This window comes from Dermochelys coriacea, chromosome 3 (genome assembly GCF_009764565.3).
Source record: "Dermochelys coriacea isolate rDerCor1 chromosome 3, rDerCor1.pri.v4, whole genome shotgun sequence".
In the NCBI taxonomy this organism is placed as follows: Eukaryota; Metazoa; Chordata; order Testudines; family Dermochelyidae; genus Dermochelys; species Dermochelys coriacea.
The window spans coordinates 4,415,943-4,433,482 of record NC_050070.1 but is presented as its reverse complement, the minus strand read 5'-3'; the positions used below and the strand labels follow the sequence as shown (position 1 = coordinate 4,433,482).

Below are 17,540 nucleotides of genomic sequence, written 5' to 3'. Positions count from 1 at the left end.
TTGTGGCCAGGGGTGGAGACATGGATCTACAATCTTATTCCCAGTGTCCAGTTAAAAGATGCCTGGCTGGACAATATTTTCTCCTCCAGGAGCAGGCTGAGTGTCTAGCTGGAGCACACTCAGTGCAGCTAAAGCTCTCCCTTGTGATGGGGAGCAAGAGGCAGGCAGAGAGAATGTCTCAACTGAGCAGGCTTCAGCTGGGAGCTAAAACAGGATAAATAATAATCCCTAGCTGTTATATAGCACCTTTTCTTCCACAGATCTCAAAGTGCTTTACAAACGAGGTCAGTAGCATTATCCCAATTTAACAATGGGGAAACTGAGGCACAAGGAAGGAAGAGACTTGCCCCAAGTCACCCAACAGCCAGTCGCAGAGCTGGAAACTGATCTGAGCTCTCATGGGTGCCAGCCCCATTCCCTATCCACTAGGTCACACTGCCTCACTGGCATCCAGCAGAGGAATTGCCAGAAAATCTGCCATTTCGCAATCCAAGAGGACTCTGAAACAGCTGCTCCAAAGGGTGAGTTCTCCGTGGTCTTGGCATATCGCTTAAAAACCGCTCTGCCGATCTAGCTCCAAAAGTCCCTTCTGAGCTGCGACAAAACTGGCCGCCTCTCATCCCCCGCAAGGAAGTGGCTGGGGAAGGTGAGACCAAGCGAGAACAAGAGTCCTCGTGGAAACTGCTCTGCAGGCTGAACTCCAGCAGTTGCTGCCGGCACCCGTGCCAGACACCGCACACTCAGGCAGAGGGATCGCACCCCTGGCCCCAGCCAGGGCTGTGCCCAACATGGAGGCGTCACTCAGATCAGGGGATAGCCCGCCATAAACACCATACAGAAACCAAGGGCCATCCAAGAAGAAAAAGGTCACAGCCTGGGGAAGAGGGGGTTGGCCCCTGCTCCCCCCAGGCCCCACCAGGGGGTTGGCCCCTGCTCCCCACCTGGGGATGGGCCCCCTGCTTCCCCGCAAAGGGAAGGATGGACCCCTGCTCTCCCCAGCCCCCCCGGGGATTGGGCCCCTGCTCATCCCCAAAGGGAAGGATGGACCCCTGCTCTCCCAGCCCCCGCCCCCCGAGGATTGGACCCCCCCTGCTGCCCCCAGCCCCCCCAGGGATTGGGCCCCTGCTCTCCCAGCCCCCGCCCCCCGAGGATTGGACCCCCCCTGCTGCCCCCAGCCCCCCCAGGGATTGGGCCCCTGCTCTCCCAGCCCCCCCCGGGATTGGACCCCTGCTCTCCCAGCCCCCGCCCCCCGAGGATTGGACCCCTGCTCTCCCAGCCCCCCCCGGGATTGGGCCCCCTGCTGCCTCCAGCCGCCCCCCCGGGATTGGAGCCCTGCTCACCCAGCCCCCCCCCGGGGATTGGGCCCCCTGCTGCCCCCAGCCCCCCCCGGGGATTGGGCCCCTGCTCTCCCAGCCCCCCCCCGGGGATTGGGCCCCCTGCTGCCCCCAGCCCCCCCCGGGGATTGGGCCCCTGCTCTCCCAGCCCCCCCCGGGGATTGGGCCCCCTGCTGCCCCCAGCCCCCCCCGGGGATTGGGCCCCTGCTCTCCCAGCCCCCCCCCCGGGGAGGGATGGGTCCCCGCCCCTTCCAGTAGCCCCGTAAAGGCCGAGAGATCCCCCTCTCCCCAGTGCCCCGTGGCTCCGCCCACCCCCAATGGACCCGCCCCCTCGGGCTCCGCGCCCCGCCCCGCCCCGCCCCTCCTGTTTGGGCCACGCGGCCGCCGTAGCCGCTTGGGGGGGGGGCGGCTCTGGGAGCAGCGCGCGCGGATTCAAATGGCAGCGGTTGACCAGTGAACGGAGCCGCGGCAGGTAACGGGCCGGGATTCCGCCCCCACCCCCGCCCCCCCAGCCGGGGAGGGGACCCAGGAGTCCTGTGCACTCTTCCTCCCCCCCCCCCCGCATCCACCTGAGCCGGGGAGGGGACCCAGGAGTCCTGTGCACTCTTCCCCCCCCCCCCGCATCCACCTGAGCCGGGGAGGGGACCCAGGAGTCCTGTGCACTCTTCCCCCCCCCCCCCCGCATCCACCTGAGCCGGGGAGGGGACCCAGGAGTCCTGTGCACTCTCCCCCCCCCCCCGCATCCACCAGAGCCGGGGAGGGGACCCAGGAGTCCTGTGCACTCTTCCTCCCCCCCCCCCCCGCATCCACCTGAGCCGGGGAGGGGACCCAGGAGTCCTGTGCACTCTCCCCCCCCCCCCCGCATCCACCTGAGCCGGGGAGGGGACCCAGGAGTCCTGCATCCCTCTGATCCACCTGAGCCTGGGAGAGCTCTGTCTATGGAAGCTCTCAAGCTTGTCTCTCTCACCAACAGAAGCTGGTCTGATAAAAGCTATTACCTCCCCCACCTTGTCTCTCTAATATCCTGGGGCCCGCAGGGCTGAAACAACACTGCAAACAACTTGTTATGGCAGCTAGAAAGCTCTGACCCGGGTTGCAGTGTCAGTTCAGGTTTCCGTTAAGTTCAGGACAAAATCTACAACACATATTTATAGAATGTGCTAATTAGTATGAATTATAGATTCTGCCTAAATGTATGGTAGGAGATAGATAGATGTTGTTCTGCACTGGAGAAATACATCGCAGGCAGATCTAATGTAAATTGCAACTCTCTTGTGTCATAAAGCTCAGGACAATTATCCACAATGGAAACAGCAACTGCCTTCAAGACTCCTAACAAAATAATTAATAGGAAGAAATCTGGTAAGTTGTATTCAAATATGGCCTCTGGTTAACTATTGTAGAATAGGGTTAATTTTATCCCCTAAAACACTTCCATTGAAGTATAATCAATACTGAAGTTTTTTTAGTCAGCTTATGTCTGGGCCCAGTGTTTCACAATATAAAGCTAGTGGTGGTGTGGTTGTAGTTGCCTAATAAACAAGATAGTGCTGATCATGTCCTGTTAGAATGACGATTTATAAACACAGTCATTACAATGTGGATTTGAAAGTGAGAGAAAAATAAGTTTGTTTTGAGATCAGACTTTAAATTACTGGGAAAATTAAACTTCACGTGAAGTTTTATTAAAGATTTCCATTGAGGTGTACACCAAGGACGGTATGATGCATACATATTTGGATGGTTTCCTGAAGTCTAATTTAAAAAAAAGGAGGTTTGTTAAGCCCTTTTTTTTAAAAAAAAACTAAATCTCATCAACCTCTATTCCATACAAAGCTCCAAGTACAGTTGTAGTCAAAAATACTTGTAGCAAGAGCTTTGAGATCTTCAGATGGAAGGTGCTATAGAAATGGAATGATTTTTTTCTTGTTTTTTGTTTTTAGGCAATGGGCAATGTGGACCTTCAGCTTCTGTGGTAATTCCAGCCTCTCCTTTCATGCAGAAGCTTGGTTATGGAACGGGAGTAAATGTTTACCTTATGAAAAGGTAAGTGTAAGAACATAAACAGGATAGGGTGGCCATTACCTGGGACTTTAGATCATATACTACTAGGATAGATTTTTTTAAAGAGACTTCTGTGCTGAAGAAAGATGCTGGCTTGACTGTCTTGGAAACTGAAATCTATCCACAGCTTGTGTACAACACAGGCAGTGGCAGTGCAAGATGCTCCATATGGCCTTATCAGTATGCTTTAAACCTAAACTGGAGTCATCACCACTAGCTCAGTCTTCGTGGCTCATTAATTCTTGGAGACTTTGCTGGGATTACCCCACACGGCTGGAGTTCCTCTGATGTTGACTATAATATATGACTGTAGTAGAAATTTGAACTCTGTGCTGTGTAGTGTACGATTTATTATTAAGTTGGCAAAATTAGTTTCATAGTTTTAGGTTTACTGTTTAATTCCACAAATTAATTGTACGTACATCATTATGTTAATGATACTCTTGGCCAACACTGAATAGATGCCTATGATAGATCTTTCATCACTGATGTCAGATATGGATGGGACGATGCTTCATTTTCTAACAGAGTGAATTTTTTCCATACAGATCTCCTAAAGGCTTGTCTCATTCCCCATGGGCTGTGAAGAAAATTAATCCAAAATGTGACAATAAGCAGCAAAATATATATCAACAGAGACTGAATGAAGAAGCCAAGATTCTGAAAAACCTTCAGCACCCAAACATTGTAGGTAAGTTTCAGACACAACTTAAGATGCTTAATTTGCAGATGTAACTATTGGAGCCATCTCTGAGGCTTAGTAAGGCAGGCGTCTCCTTCCTGATGTTACCTTCCCAGAGTCACGGGGGGAGGACACAAATGGCCCTGGACCTTGTTTGAGCAGCAGAGGGTGTATGCGCATATCCCCTGACCCCTACATTCCATAGAGAGTACAAATGCACTGGCCCCTCCAACTCTCCCTTCATTCCTCTCTATCCACCAGCTGGCATGGTCACGTTGCAACTAGTTTCTTCCTCCATCAGGTATTACCTTAGCCTTGTATAGAGTTCCAAATCTTTCGATTTGGCTTAACAGGTCGTGTAACTCTCTATGTAACATTAAGCGTAACCTTAAAAGATCTAATTCTGGCCAGTGTACTGGTGCTGCCATGAAGGAGAATTCAGAAATACCTCAATATCCCACTTCTAGCATGTGGGTTTTGAAAGCATTGTAGAGTCGCTCTCTTTCTGTCCCCACAGGAGAGGAATGAACCACAGATCTTATTCGCTGGCATGCTAGGCTTATCCCAGAGCAGCCTTGCAAAGCTTTAGATTGCCTGCTGGCATCCTGTTGACTCCCTTCAGTGTCCAGATCCTGCAAACACTTACACAAGTTTAACTTTACTATATGGGTATACTTGGTCCTGTCTCAGCACAAGGGACTGGACTAGGTGACCTCTCAACATCCCTTCCAGCCCTACACTTATATGATTTTTCGCACTAACTACAATTAGACTTCTCACATTCACAAAATTAAGTATGTGCCAGTATTTATAGGTTCAGGGACTGAGGGAATAGTGACAACATATTAGAACGTGTCCAGTGTAGGGTGCTAGAAATCTTTTATTGATATCTGGGATGGTGTCATTAACACACACTGAATAAAATGCCAAACTTGACCTTTCAAAAAGCAGACAAACAGAAATAAGCACAGCATCAAGTACAAAAAGTGGTTACTGCTAAAGATTGCTATCTAAATACTTTGTAAGCAGACACAGGCATTCTGGTAGCTTGTTCAGTCCAGCTCTTAACTGTAATTTTGGTGCTGTGCACTCATTAATAATAATAAAATGAATTAATGTAAGCAAAATAAGCCAGTTCCTGAGTTATGGAAAGTCTAGAACTTCTTGAAAACAGCTTCTATAAAAATTCTTGACTTTCAGTGTTAGTAATAGTTTGTGAAACCAAGGTATATTCAGTGAAGTTTTGTTTAATACCGTAATATATCATTAATCCCTGGGATTATTACATTTGTCACTGAAATCAGCAATTGATTTAGCTTTTTTCTTTACTGTGCATTTAAAAAAAATCAAGATGTTTTCATTTTTGCTAGAAATACCATAAGTGCTCCAGGAGAACTTTATCAATTTATATCCCCCCAAATGATGAGTGTTCTCCCTTCTCAGCAAGAATTCAATGGCCAAGAACATTGTATTGAGGTTTCATATTGCGAAGATTTCCTTGCTTTTGCAAAATGTACTACAGAACATGTACACGATTATTTGTCTGTTATACAATGGGAAAAATCATGCAAAAACGCAAGTGTCATCTTTTTAGTTTGGGAGTAATTTGCAAAGTCACAACAGAACATAATATGTTAATATCAGGAAGTTTATCCTGGGAAATTGTGTGAAGTCAACTAATTATTCTTTAACTTACAATAAAATAGTCTAAACCATTTATTAAATGCTGAAACCATTTTAAAATCCCATGCGCCATTCTATTGAACATAGTCAAATGCTAGCATTGGCTAGGGTGACAAATACCATGGCCAAGACTGTCAAAAGGAGTTAGTGATTTTTGCGTTCCTCAAGTTTTAGGTGTCCAGTTTGAAACCTGTAAATGAGTCTGATTTCAGTGCAGAGGCACTCAGCACTTTCTGAAAATTAGACACCTCTCCCTAAAATGTCTCAAGTTGGGCACTCATTTCTGGAAAACTTGGCCTGTGGTTTTATAGTGAAAAAACCTGAAGGCTGGTATGTGCTGTGAAAACTTTTCCAAAAACTCTTAACTGGTTTTCCCAGGTCAGCTAATTTGAATTTTAAATGGGTTGGAGTTGTAATGTAGAGCAGGCTCCAGGTGGCCTAAACCAGCTTCAAATGGTCCAGGCTGCTTGAAACCTGGCCTATATTATGGCTCCAAATGGTTTTAAAATTGGTTTTGTTGAAACTGTTGTTAAAACCAGTTAGAATTTTTGGGGAGAAACCCTAGTGCCAATCAGGCTAAAGGTGTCACAGAAGTTGTGGTCATTACAGTTATACAGCCATAACTGTGAACACTTTGATATTGTTTGTTTACTTATTCACAAAATTCCATAATGATGAGTGGCCTAAATATCATTGTGAATTAGTGAGACTCTGCTGTCAAATTATGCTACTAAGCATATGCGTAAAATGCCTCTTCTGCAGATATTGCCTCTTCTGGTCCCCTAAAAACAGATTACATCTCTAATTGTTTTAAGGATACCGTGCATTTACTCAGGCCAACGATGGAAGCATGTGCCTTGCTATGGAATACGGAGGAGAAAAATCTCTCAATGACTTAATTGAAGAGAGAAATACAAAACATCAGGGCCCTTTTCCTGCTGCTACAATTCTCAAAGTTGCCTTGAACATGGCAAGAGGGTTGAAGGTATGATTTCTAGTGATATTAGCTGTTTCATGGCAGAGCTGTATACAGGGGTGCTACTTTATTTTCCCAGTAACTCAACCTGAGAGAATCCAAAGGATGCTGCACTAGTATTGGCACATGGTTTGCAGATGCCACAACTCCTTGTTAAGATGCCACTCTGGTTTCATGGAATGTGATATTGAGACCTAAGAGACCACAATCCCATTGTGCGAGGTGCTGTACAAACATGGAACAAAATGATAGTCCCTGCCCCAAACAGCTTACAATGAAAGTAACCCAATAAGTGATACAACTTTGTTTTTGTTAATACTGGCCCCCACTGGCTTACTCCCACTTTTCCATTCCTTTGGAAATCACTCACTTTTCCTTCTTGCTAGCTGCTAGAGTCCACCCTCAGCCTCATGCTCGCAGCCAATAAAGGAGATCTGGCACCAGCAGACGTTGTGGGTAGGTGGGATGGGCAGATAATCTGACCGGGAGGCTGAAGGGTTTGGTCCTGAAGATACTGGAGGGGTACACAGAGAGGCATAAGAAAGGGGGAAAAAAAGCAGCCGTGTCGGGCTCCCCCTACCACCTGCAGGGTCCCTGGGCAGCCCCCGCCAAGTTTTATTCACTGATATTTTTAGTAAAAGTCACGGACAGGTCACAGGCCGTAAATTTTTGTTTACAGCCCGTGACCTGTCTGTGACTTTTACTAAAAATACCCGTGACTAAAACATAGCCTTAGTTATAAGCCATGAAAATGGAAGGTTGCATGGAACAGCCTTTTCAGTGATAGTTCTTGCATTGTTGTTAGTGTCACAGTAGCAATGTAAAAACCTTGGTCTAGATTCTCAGTTCGTGTAAATCCGCATCGCTCCGTTGAAGTCTGCTTGTTTGTCTCATTCATCTGATATGTCATGTCTTCTAGATTAGTAGATTCTTTGGGGCCGGGACTGTTGGATCTAGCACAACTGAAGCTGTAAGATGACTCTGCAGTATGAATGTTAAATAATAATATGATGATGCTTCACTGCCCAAACCTGTTTAAAATAGCCTCTTTCTCTGTTTGTTGTTTCTCATCTGTGAGTGGGATGCTATTTGTTCCTTTTTCTGCCTTGCAGTATCTGCATAACGATAAGAAACTGCTCCACGGAGACATCAAGTCTTCTAACGTTGTCATTAAAGGTGACTTTGAGTCGATAAAAATCTGCGATGTGGGAGTGTCCCTGCCACTGGATGAAAACATGACTGGTATGTGGCGCTGTCAGCTTGGACTGCTCCAGTCATCTGGACATTATGGGTGTCTGGGACCAAAAAACTAAAGCTAGCTTTTGACCTGGAAGGGGCAAGGATGACCTACTGGTCTAAACTGAGGTGGTGTCTGCTCTGTGTAGACATTAAAGATCCCATTGTGTTTTCATAATAGGAGAAAAGGATGCAGTTTCTGTGCAAGGATGCAGTTTCTGTCCCTGGCTCTATGCCTTGTGGTTGCTACTCTTTGCCCCAGAGATGGCTGCATTTCAATGGAGGTGGTGGTTCTTATAGTTTAAGTGCCTTCCAGGTGAATAGTGCTGCATAATTGCAAGAAACTTCCATGTTACCCCAAAGGCCCCCATATTGCATTTCTTGGACCTCCGAACTCACCTTAATGTGCATAGGAGTTCCAGTGTACAAGGAACACTGGATTAGGCCTAACAAATTTTGAATTGGCATCTGGCTGTGGGGGAAACCTTTACTCCTGCTTGAGAGTTAAGTAAATTAACCTTCTATTTCATAGTTCTGGAGACCAGCCTAAGCCAATTGTGAAAATTATAAATGTTTTACTTAACTACAACAAGAAGCAGATGTCTAATGGCCTGTTGGTATAGCTGTCAAAAGCAGGAATGTGTTTGGGTTAATTACAAAATCACTTTTCCCTCTGTTTCTTTCCACAGTGCTTGGGTTTGCAACAGCTGACTGATGTATGAAGCTGCACTATTAGATTTTTATTAGTAACTCTTTCATTTTATAAGGGAAGAGAATGGAATATTGCCATGACAAAATGGGCTTTGGAGCCGGGGGTGATAGGGTCACAGGAATGATCTCCCAATGCGGAGGGTAGTTTAAACTTATTAAATTATAGGGTGACTACAAAGAACAAGTCCTCTCAATTAGAAGAACCTTCAGCCCAGCTCTGAGTGAAGTCTTGTGGTGTGTCACATGGAGACAATATCCAAATGGCCAAAAAAGGACACTGAGTCCTTATCCATAGGTAAAGCTGCAAGTTTGTCACGGAAGTCACGGAATCCAGGACCTCCGTGACTTCTGCAGTGGCCGGTGCAGCTGGCCCAGGGGCTGCCAGCTCAGGCAGCCCCTGGGCCAGCTATGCTGGGGCTGTCTTGGGCTGCCTCAGCCCCCAGCAGCAGCAGGAGTTTGGGTGTGGGAGGAGGCTCAGGGCTGGGGGTGAAGGCTCTGGGCGGTGCTTACCTCAGGGGGGCTCCCCAGAAGCGGTCACCTGTTCCTCCCTCCGCTCCTAGAATACGTCTCTGTGGGCTGCCTCTGCCCGCAGGCACTGACCCCGCAGCTCCCATTGGCTGCGGTTCCTGGCCAATGGGAGCTGCAGAGCTAGTGCTTGGGGCAGAGGCAGCGCCATCAGGAGCCATCTGGCCACGCCTCTCTAGGGGGGAGCCATGAGGAGCCAGGTAAGGGGCCTGCCAAACCTCCTCCTCCCCCCTCCCAGCACTAACAGAGGTGCCGGGCCACGTGCTGCTGCCTGCTCCCCCAGCACCAGCAGGTGTCCTGGACTGCTCCCCCCAGAGCACCCGCAGCGCCCCCCAGGCCATTCCCCCCAGAGTACCCAGGCCACACCACTCCCACACCGCCCAAGATTTAGTCAGGGGTATATAATACAAGTCATGGACTGATTATGGGCCGTGAATTTTTGTTTACTGCCTGTGACCTGTCCATGACTTTTTACTAAAAATACCCGTAGCCTTTGCCATGGGGTATCCAAGGATTAAAGAATGATCGTCTACAAAGTGTTAAGGATTCTAACATTCATTTCTCATTAGTGCCAGATACTTTTGAAGATCAGCCTTTTAGCACAAGTGTAACATTTCTCGAACAGCTGTGAGACTTCTGATAGCTCAATGAATTATTAGGCAATGGGGAAAGTGTGCCACCGCCACTGCTTGCCAGAGCGTAAGCGTACAGCTTGGCATGCTGGCTTCACTAAAAAGCAACCTGCTGCGCCAAAATCTCTTCTGCAGGAGTGAGTGGGCATCAAGTCAGTGACTGGGTTTCCTTATTCAGTCAGATACCGACATTTTTCCGACTCTTTATAAGATTAACTAGGAGCTCTTGGAGACTTTGAAAACATACTGACCAGTAATAAACCTTTGCTGGATTAAAGAAAGGTAAATCGTTGTCTTGCTAGCATGATGTAAATTCATCCCTCCATCCCAGCCACCTTCAGACAACAGCTGGGAAATGGACTCTGTCAGAGGCATTGTCCTCTGGCTTTAATAGAACTCTTGTTGATTGACTGGGAGAGGTAGAGTTGATTCATCAGTGTAATAGAGTGCAGGTGCTGCATCTCAGGATCCAGAGTAGCAGCCGTGTTAGTCTGTATTCGCAAAAAGAAAAGGAGTACTTGTGGCACCTTAGAGACTAACAAATTTATTAGAGCATAAGCTTTCGTGAGCTACAGCCAGGCCTCTCTGCCAGCATAACGTTCCCACGAATCACAAAGGTGAGATTCTAGCCCTTTCTCTGCTAGATTGAAGAGCCCATCCATGATTAAATATTTGTTCCCCATGTAGATACTTACAGACTATAATCAAGTCACCCCTTAAACTTCTCTTTTGTTAAGATTGGGCTCTCTGAGTCTGTCACTACAAGGCAGGTTTCTAATCCTTTAATCATTCTTGTGGCTCTTCTCTGACCCCTCTCCAATTTATCAACATTCTTCTTGAAGTGTGGGCACCAGCACTGGACACAGGATTCCAGCAGCGGTTGCACCAGTGCCAAATACAGAGGTCAAATAACCTCTCTGCTCCTGCTAGAGATTCTCCTGTTTTATGCATCCCAGGATTACATTAGCTCTTTTGGCCACAATGACACAGTGGGAGCTCCTATTCAGCTGATTATCCATCAGGACCCCCAAATCTTTGTCAGAGTCACTGCTTCCCAGGATAGAGTCCCCCATCCTGTAAGTATGGCCTGCAGTCTTTGTTCTGTGGGGTACACATTTACATTTAGCTGTATTAAAATACACATTGTTTGCTCGCATTCATTATTGATGACCTGTGCTCATTTACCACTTCTCTGACTTTAGTTGTGTCACCTGCAAATTTTATCCGTGATTTTGTTTTCTTCCAGGTCATTGATAAAAATGTCAAATAGCATAGCAATAGCAAGAACCAATCCCTGAGCCACTCCACTAGAAACACACCCATTCAGTGATGATTCCCTGTTCACAATTGCATTTTAAGACCTATCAGTTAGCCAGTTTTTTAATTCATTTAATATGTGCCATGTTCATTTTATATTCTAGTGTTTTAATCAAAATTTTGTGTAGTACCAAGTCAAGCACCTTATAGAAGCCTAAGTATATTACATCGGCACTATTACCTTTATCAACCAAACTCATCAAAGAAAGAGATCAAGTTAGTTTGATAACTATGGTTTTTCCATAAATCCATGTTGATTGGCATTAATTACATTACTCTCCTTTATTAAAGAACTAATGGAGTCCTGTATCAGCTACTCCATTATCTTGCCCAGGATTGATGTCAGGCTGACAGGTCTATAATTACTTGGTTCCTGTCCCTTACCCTTTTTAAAGAACTGGCACAATATTAGCTTTCTTCTGGAACTTCCCCAGTCCCCCAGAATTTATTGAAAGTCAACAATAATGCTCCAACAAGCTCCTCAGCCAGCTCTCTTAAAACTCCTGGGTTTATTAACTGAATCTGATGATTTTAAAATGTCTAACTTTAGTAGCTGCTGTTTAACATCCTCTAGAGATACTGGTGGAATGAAAAGAGTGTTATCACCATATGATGAGACTACATTATCCGTTTTCCCCCCCTCATCCCCCAAATACAGAACAGAAATGTTTATTGAATACTTCTGCTTTTCTACATTATTACTGATGATGCTATTGTTAGGATACCATTGTTAGGTTTCTTTTTGTTCCTAAATATATTTAAAAACTCCTTATTGTTTTTTAACTGTGCTGGTCGTAGATTTCTCCTTGCGTACCTTTGCTTCCCTTAGCAGATTTCTCCAATTCCTGCCTCCTGATTTATAGTCATTACTATCAACTTCCATTTTCTTCTATTTTTTATATATATTTATTTATATTTTACAGTACAACTTTCTTCCTTGACTGTTGCTTTTTGGGCATCTTGTAAAGTGTTCTTAAATGATCCCCAATTATCATTCATATTCAGAACATGTTTGTTAGTCATGTTGTTCAAGCAGACCAAATGCTAAATGATCCTAACTCCGCAGTTTATTAAATCCTTAACTGGAGCTTCTAGTATTCTGTTGATCTTAAGACACATGCCTCATAGCACCAAGCAGACAAACTTTGCAGTGGAATCTATTTTTGGTGTCCTGTGCCGTTCCTAAAACGTACATGATTTTAGTAGAAGTCTATATTCGGTGCTTATTATCCTTGACTTAAATCTGCAGCACAGAACTGGATATCTGCATGATGGAATACAGGCCCTGCGCTGGTGCAGAATGTTACCTTTCTACAGTATGTAGCTTAGTCCCCCTGTGCTCTTTAGGTGTGAATATAATCACTGAGTGTTGGGACACACCCCAAACTTGATTCTTTCCGTTCATTTTAAGACCTCTTCTAAAGTAGGGGGAGAAAGTGTTTTTAACAGTTAACACAGAGTTAAAATCCTAGTGTGGACAAGTCAAGCCGTAGTTTTAACACACACTAGCAGGGCATGGTGATCCCTCACTTCCTCCTAGAGTTTGCTTCGCCCAGCTAACGCATCTTCAAATCCTAGTGTAGTTGAGGCAGTTATAGTTTAACATGTTAAGTACACCGTTTTTCCTAGTGTGGACATGGCTTGAGTCACGTGTTGTTTCTCTTCAGTGAGTGACCCGGGGGTGCTTTACATTGGCACAGAGCCATGGAAACCTAAGGAAGCTCTGGAGGATGGTGGTGTTATCACTGATAAGGCAGACATCTTTGCTTTTGGACTGACTCTGTGGGAGATGATGACCCTTTCCATACCACATCTGAACCTGCCTGATGAAGATGACGACGACGATGAAGGTCAGCTTTTATTTCTTACAGTCCCAACTCTTAAAATCAAGCACCTCTTGCAGGAAGCTGCCCTTAAAGATGGATTTACCCAATAGTGGAACTGACTGTGTCAAACATTTGTATGTGCAGGGGATGCCTTGGGGCTTGTCTACACTACCGAGCCTACACTTGCACCGCTGTAAGATTGCTCATGTAACTCTTCTGTGCCGATGGGAGAGTTCTCCCATCAACATAGTAAAACCACCCCCACAAGTGGCAATAGCTATGTTGTCAGGAGAACCTCTCCTGCCAACATAGGGCTGTCCACACCACTGCTTCTGTCGATGTAACTTACATTACCTAGGGGTGGTTTTTTTGTTTTGTTTTTTCCACACCCCTGAGCGACATAAGTTATACTGACAAAAGTGGTAGGGTAGACAAGCCTATAGTGTTTCTTTAACGCACATCCACTAGCGAAGATGCATGTGAATCATGACCTGCTATCAATACAACTAGAAAAACAATTAAACTGTCTTGTGTTCATCTACTTAAATAGCCTATTGAAAGGGGACATAAGGAAATAGTGAGGGGAAAGGTTAGCCAAGACCTTTTTCTGCTCACTGATTTTTTTTTTTTTTTAAATCCTTTCTTTTGCTTCTGAGAACTGCCTGGTTGGTAAGTTCCCAGTTCTGTCTCACCTTGCCTGGCGCTTGTTGCAGCATAGAAGAGGCACTCAAAGCTACTCGGGGGGAGGGAGGGGGCTTACTGCAAAACATGTGCCTGGCTGCTGTGCACAATGTTTTTGCAGGTGGCTGAGCTGCTTTAAAGTTTGTTTGGCTTTTTAAATCCAAATGAGTTGTTAAATGTGCCTAATTAATCATTTTAAATACTGACGTGCCCCATAAGAAGTCCAGCTGCTTGTTAAACAACTGCAGGATATTTCTCCCTTGAAATTCTGCTGCTTATCAAATTCCTCTCAACACTAAACTTGGCACGAGAACCAAGTTACAACTGGATTGTCCCTCAACATGGTTCCTGTTGTGTAGTGTAGATAGGACCAAAGCATGTTTCTGAATCATGCTACAGCCCTGCTAAAAGCTAAGTGAAGTTGCTTAGACTATGGTTCTGGTCCATTTATACTGCAAGACTGAGTCATGTTTTAACTGTGTTGGGGAAGGGATCTCCCGTGGGGGTAACTGCAGTTTAAGTAGGACCAAAGTGATGTGGTCAGCATGACAGTCAAAGGATAACATTCTTCTTCTCCAGCCCAGCAAACTGAGCTCAACAAATCGTCAGAGGCAATTGGACTACTCAGACTCGGAAGCCAAAGTAGATGCATAACCTAGTTGAACAGTGTGAATGTGTCCCCAGGATCTCTAGATCTGAAAGCATCCTCCTCCACTGCTTGAACTAAAAGTCCAGCTCCTAGACTTAGTCTTGCAGATGGCCCAGCCAGTGCATTATTACAGTAGCATTTAAACAGCTTCTGGCTTTACTTTTTTGGGTTAGGGCTTATATTTTAATAGCTCAGTGATATTTCCATTTCCTTGTTAAAAGGCCAGTGCTGCTCCCATTCAGTCACCTTGTCTCTGCTGTACAAAAGCAGGACAGCCTCGCTAATCCGTGACTGCTGTTTTAGATGCTGGCTGGTCCAAGTGCCAGTACTTTCCTCCTTCCACCAAAAAGTGGTCCTCAAACAAAACTGCACTTTGAAAGAGGGCACTAGATGGTACAGGTGATTGGGGATGAAATCTGTAGGGTCATAATGGGATAACCTGGGATCCCTAGATTGCCACCTTAGTTCCAGCCAAGGCCAGAAGTGATCAAAAGTTAGCCCTTAACTTATCTGTCTCTTTTGGTGAGTTGTGCGAAGAGGGTTAGATGGTATCAGGCCGATCTATGAGCATATATATGCATGTTGCCAAAAACCCCACCACCTGTACTGACACAAACTTGTTGGCTGATGAGACAGACCAGGGAGGGAGTAGGTTCTGGAGACACCCTCCTTCTCTTACCTTTAGAAGTGGTCCTGCCAGGTTACTTTTGAGGCATGTTGGCAGAGTGGAAGAAGCATATGCTGTTGACTGCCTATGCTGTATCTGTACTGGATCCGTGGAGGTTTCAGTCTCTAGGGCTGTCAAGCCAGCACTGAATTCACTGTTTTTTTTTCAGGAGAGTGGTAACTTTATCCAAAAAATCAATATAAATACGACCAATGTAATTTGAATCCTAAAACTATCATTCTAGGTAGAAACTCCTCCCAAAATAAGTCTGGTAGAGAAGTTTCTAACCATCAGAGGAGTGAAGTTCTGGAACAACCTTCTAAGGGAAGCAGTGGGGGGCAAAAGACACATCTGGCTTCAAGACTAAGCTTGATAAGTTTTTATGGAAGGGATGGTATGATGGGATAGCCTAATTTTGGCAATTAATTGAGCTTCATCTATTAGCGGTAGATATGCCCAATGGCCTGTGATGGGATGTTAGATGGGGTGGGATCTGAGTTATTACAGAGAATTCTTTCCTGGGTGTCTGGCTGGTGAGTCTTGCCCATATGCTCAGGGTTTAGCTGATTGCCATATTTGGGATCGGGAAGGAATTTTTCTCCAGGGCAGATTGGCAGAGGTCCTGGGGGTTTTTCGCCTTCCTCTGCAGCGTGGGGCACGGGTCACTTGCTGGAGGATTCTCTCTACCTCAAAGTCTTTAAACCACGATTTGAGGACTTCAATAGCTCAGACATAGGTTAGAGGTTTGTTACAGGAGTGGGTGGGTGAGATTTTGTGGCCTGCGTTATGTGGGAGGTCAGACTAGACTATCATAATGGTCCCTTCTGACCTTAAAGCCTATGATTCTATGACTCCCTTTGCTCTGGTCTTCAAACAAGCTGGCCAGTCCAGCAGCAAACCTAGAGCTTTCTTTGTTCCTCTAACTCAAGCCCCAGTATCTCCAAAAAGTGCCAGAGCAGTCAACGTATTGACATACAAATAAGCACAGATGGCATCTCGCTGAGTTTCCTAATCCCGACATTCAACACACCTCTTTTAAAATAGAGTAGGGTTTGCCTAGGCCAGGTGTGCGACCAAGACTGTGTTACACCCTGTTGGAAGTAGTGAAGTATATGACTTTAAAGTTAACAGTTGGACAACTAAAAAAATTTTTTTAAAAAAATCACTGAACTTTCACCTTAGCTAACAGAAAATTTCATTCAGGTTAGAATCTGATCCTAATGAAGCTAATAGCTGTACTGAAACTGACTTCAGTGGAATAAAAGTAAACATGTAAATTAAACAACGAAATTACAAATTGATATTTAAAAATCTCTGGAAATACTTAAATCTCCATGGCTATAAACCATGCAGCTGTGTAATCACTTGGGGGGGGGGGGTCGGGGGTGTTCCTGTTTTAATGAGATTCCAACAGGAAACATGGCTTGCTGGCAAGTATCTAGACGTGGTAACTGCAGGGAGGCTTTTGCATTTGTCCCAACGGTCCCCAGTTGGCGCTTTTCCTGAGGGGTCTAGAAAACCAAATGATTGATTATAGTTTGAAGTGGTAGATTGTAAATGCAAAGGGACTGAATAAGCAAACCAAAGTGGCAGAGGCCCAGCTGCTTCTGAAGCGTTGCTGCATGTAAGATGATCCATGGGCTTGCAAGCAAAACAAACAAGATCTAAGGTAGCATGTGCTGAACTCTGGCTCTAGAATGGCAAGCAACTCTTCAAAGGACCAGTTCTGTGCTTCTCCTGCTCCCTACCCTTCAAACCCCCATTTAGAGGAGGAAAAGACCTGCATGGATTAAATGGATAGATGGCCCTTAGGAAGGTGGCATTCACTTTCCAACTGAGACTGCCAATTACTGCTGCTGACTTATTTTAAATGTTCTTTGCCAGAGACAACATTTGATGAAGATGACTTTGATGATGAGGCGTATTATGCAGCTCTGGGCACCAGGCCACCACTGAACATGGAGGAGCTGGACCAGTCGTACCAGAAAGTGATTGAAATGTTTTCCATCTGCACGTGTGAGGAGCCGAAGCAGCGTCCCTCTGCTGCACACATTGTCGCAGTCTTGGAGGAAGACATGCATCACCAGTAACTGATTTCATATCTCTGCGTTCTGATGGGGAATTCTTTAAGAAATAACCTTTGCACTGGATGAGTTTATAGCATTCTGTAGCTTTAAACAAATATTAAGCATTTGAGAAAAACCTGGCAAATTCCTTAAAACAGGTAGTGCTGATGTGAATTTGAATAAATAAAATATTGGCTTGTAACAAGATAGCTGTGTTTGGCATAAGAACTTCAGTCTTTTTAAATATCATATGCTTGTCTCGATTACACTTCAGGCATTTTTATAAATAGTAAGATAACTTAAATACATGACTTCCTGCAATGCTGAGAGTTCAATGCTGTCCATTCATCGGGTTGCTAGTTGTGTCCAAATCAGTAAACTTTTTTTGAACCATATTTTAAATGTTGTTGCCATCAGGTATACTGAGTGGGAGCTCTGACTTATTTCCAAGTATGTGCTGAGAGATCTTAATTATGTATGCCTTGAGTTTC

The 17,540-nt window shown here is 45.3% G+C and overlaps 1 protein-coding gene across 1 annotated transcript; it reads left to right on the top strand.

Moving 5' to 3' along the window:
* The first annotated feature begins 1,665 nt into the window (after positions 1-1,665).
* Positions 1,666-17,251, top strand: PBK (PDZ binding kinase). Its single transcript, XM_038397864.2, has 8 exons — positions 1,666-1,806; positions 2,620-2,696; positions 3,278-3,380; positions 3,947-4,089; positions 6,579-6,748; positions 7,852-7,981; positions 12,828-13,010; positions 16,868-17,251. The coding sequence occupies exons 2-8, from the start codon at positions 2,639-2,641 to the stop codon at positions 17,071-17,073; spliced, it is 993 nt and encodes a 330-aa protein (XP_038253792.1). The 5' UTR covers positions 1,666-1,806; positions 2,620-2,638; the 3' UTR covers positions 17,074-17,251.
* Positions 17,252-17,540: the final 289 nt, after the last annotated feature.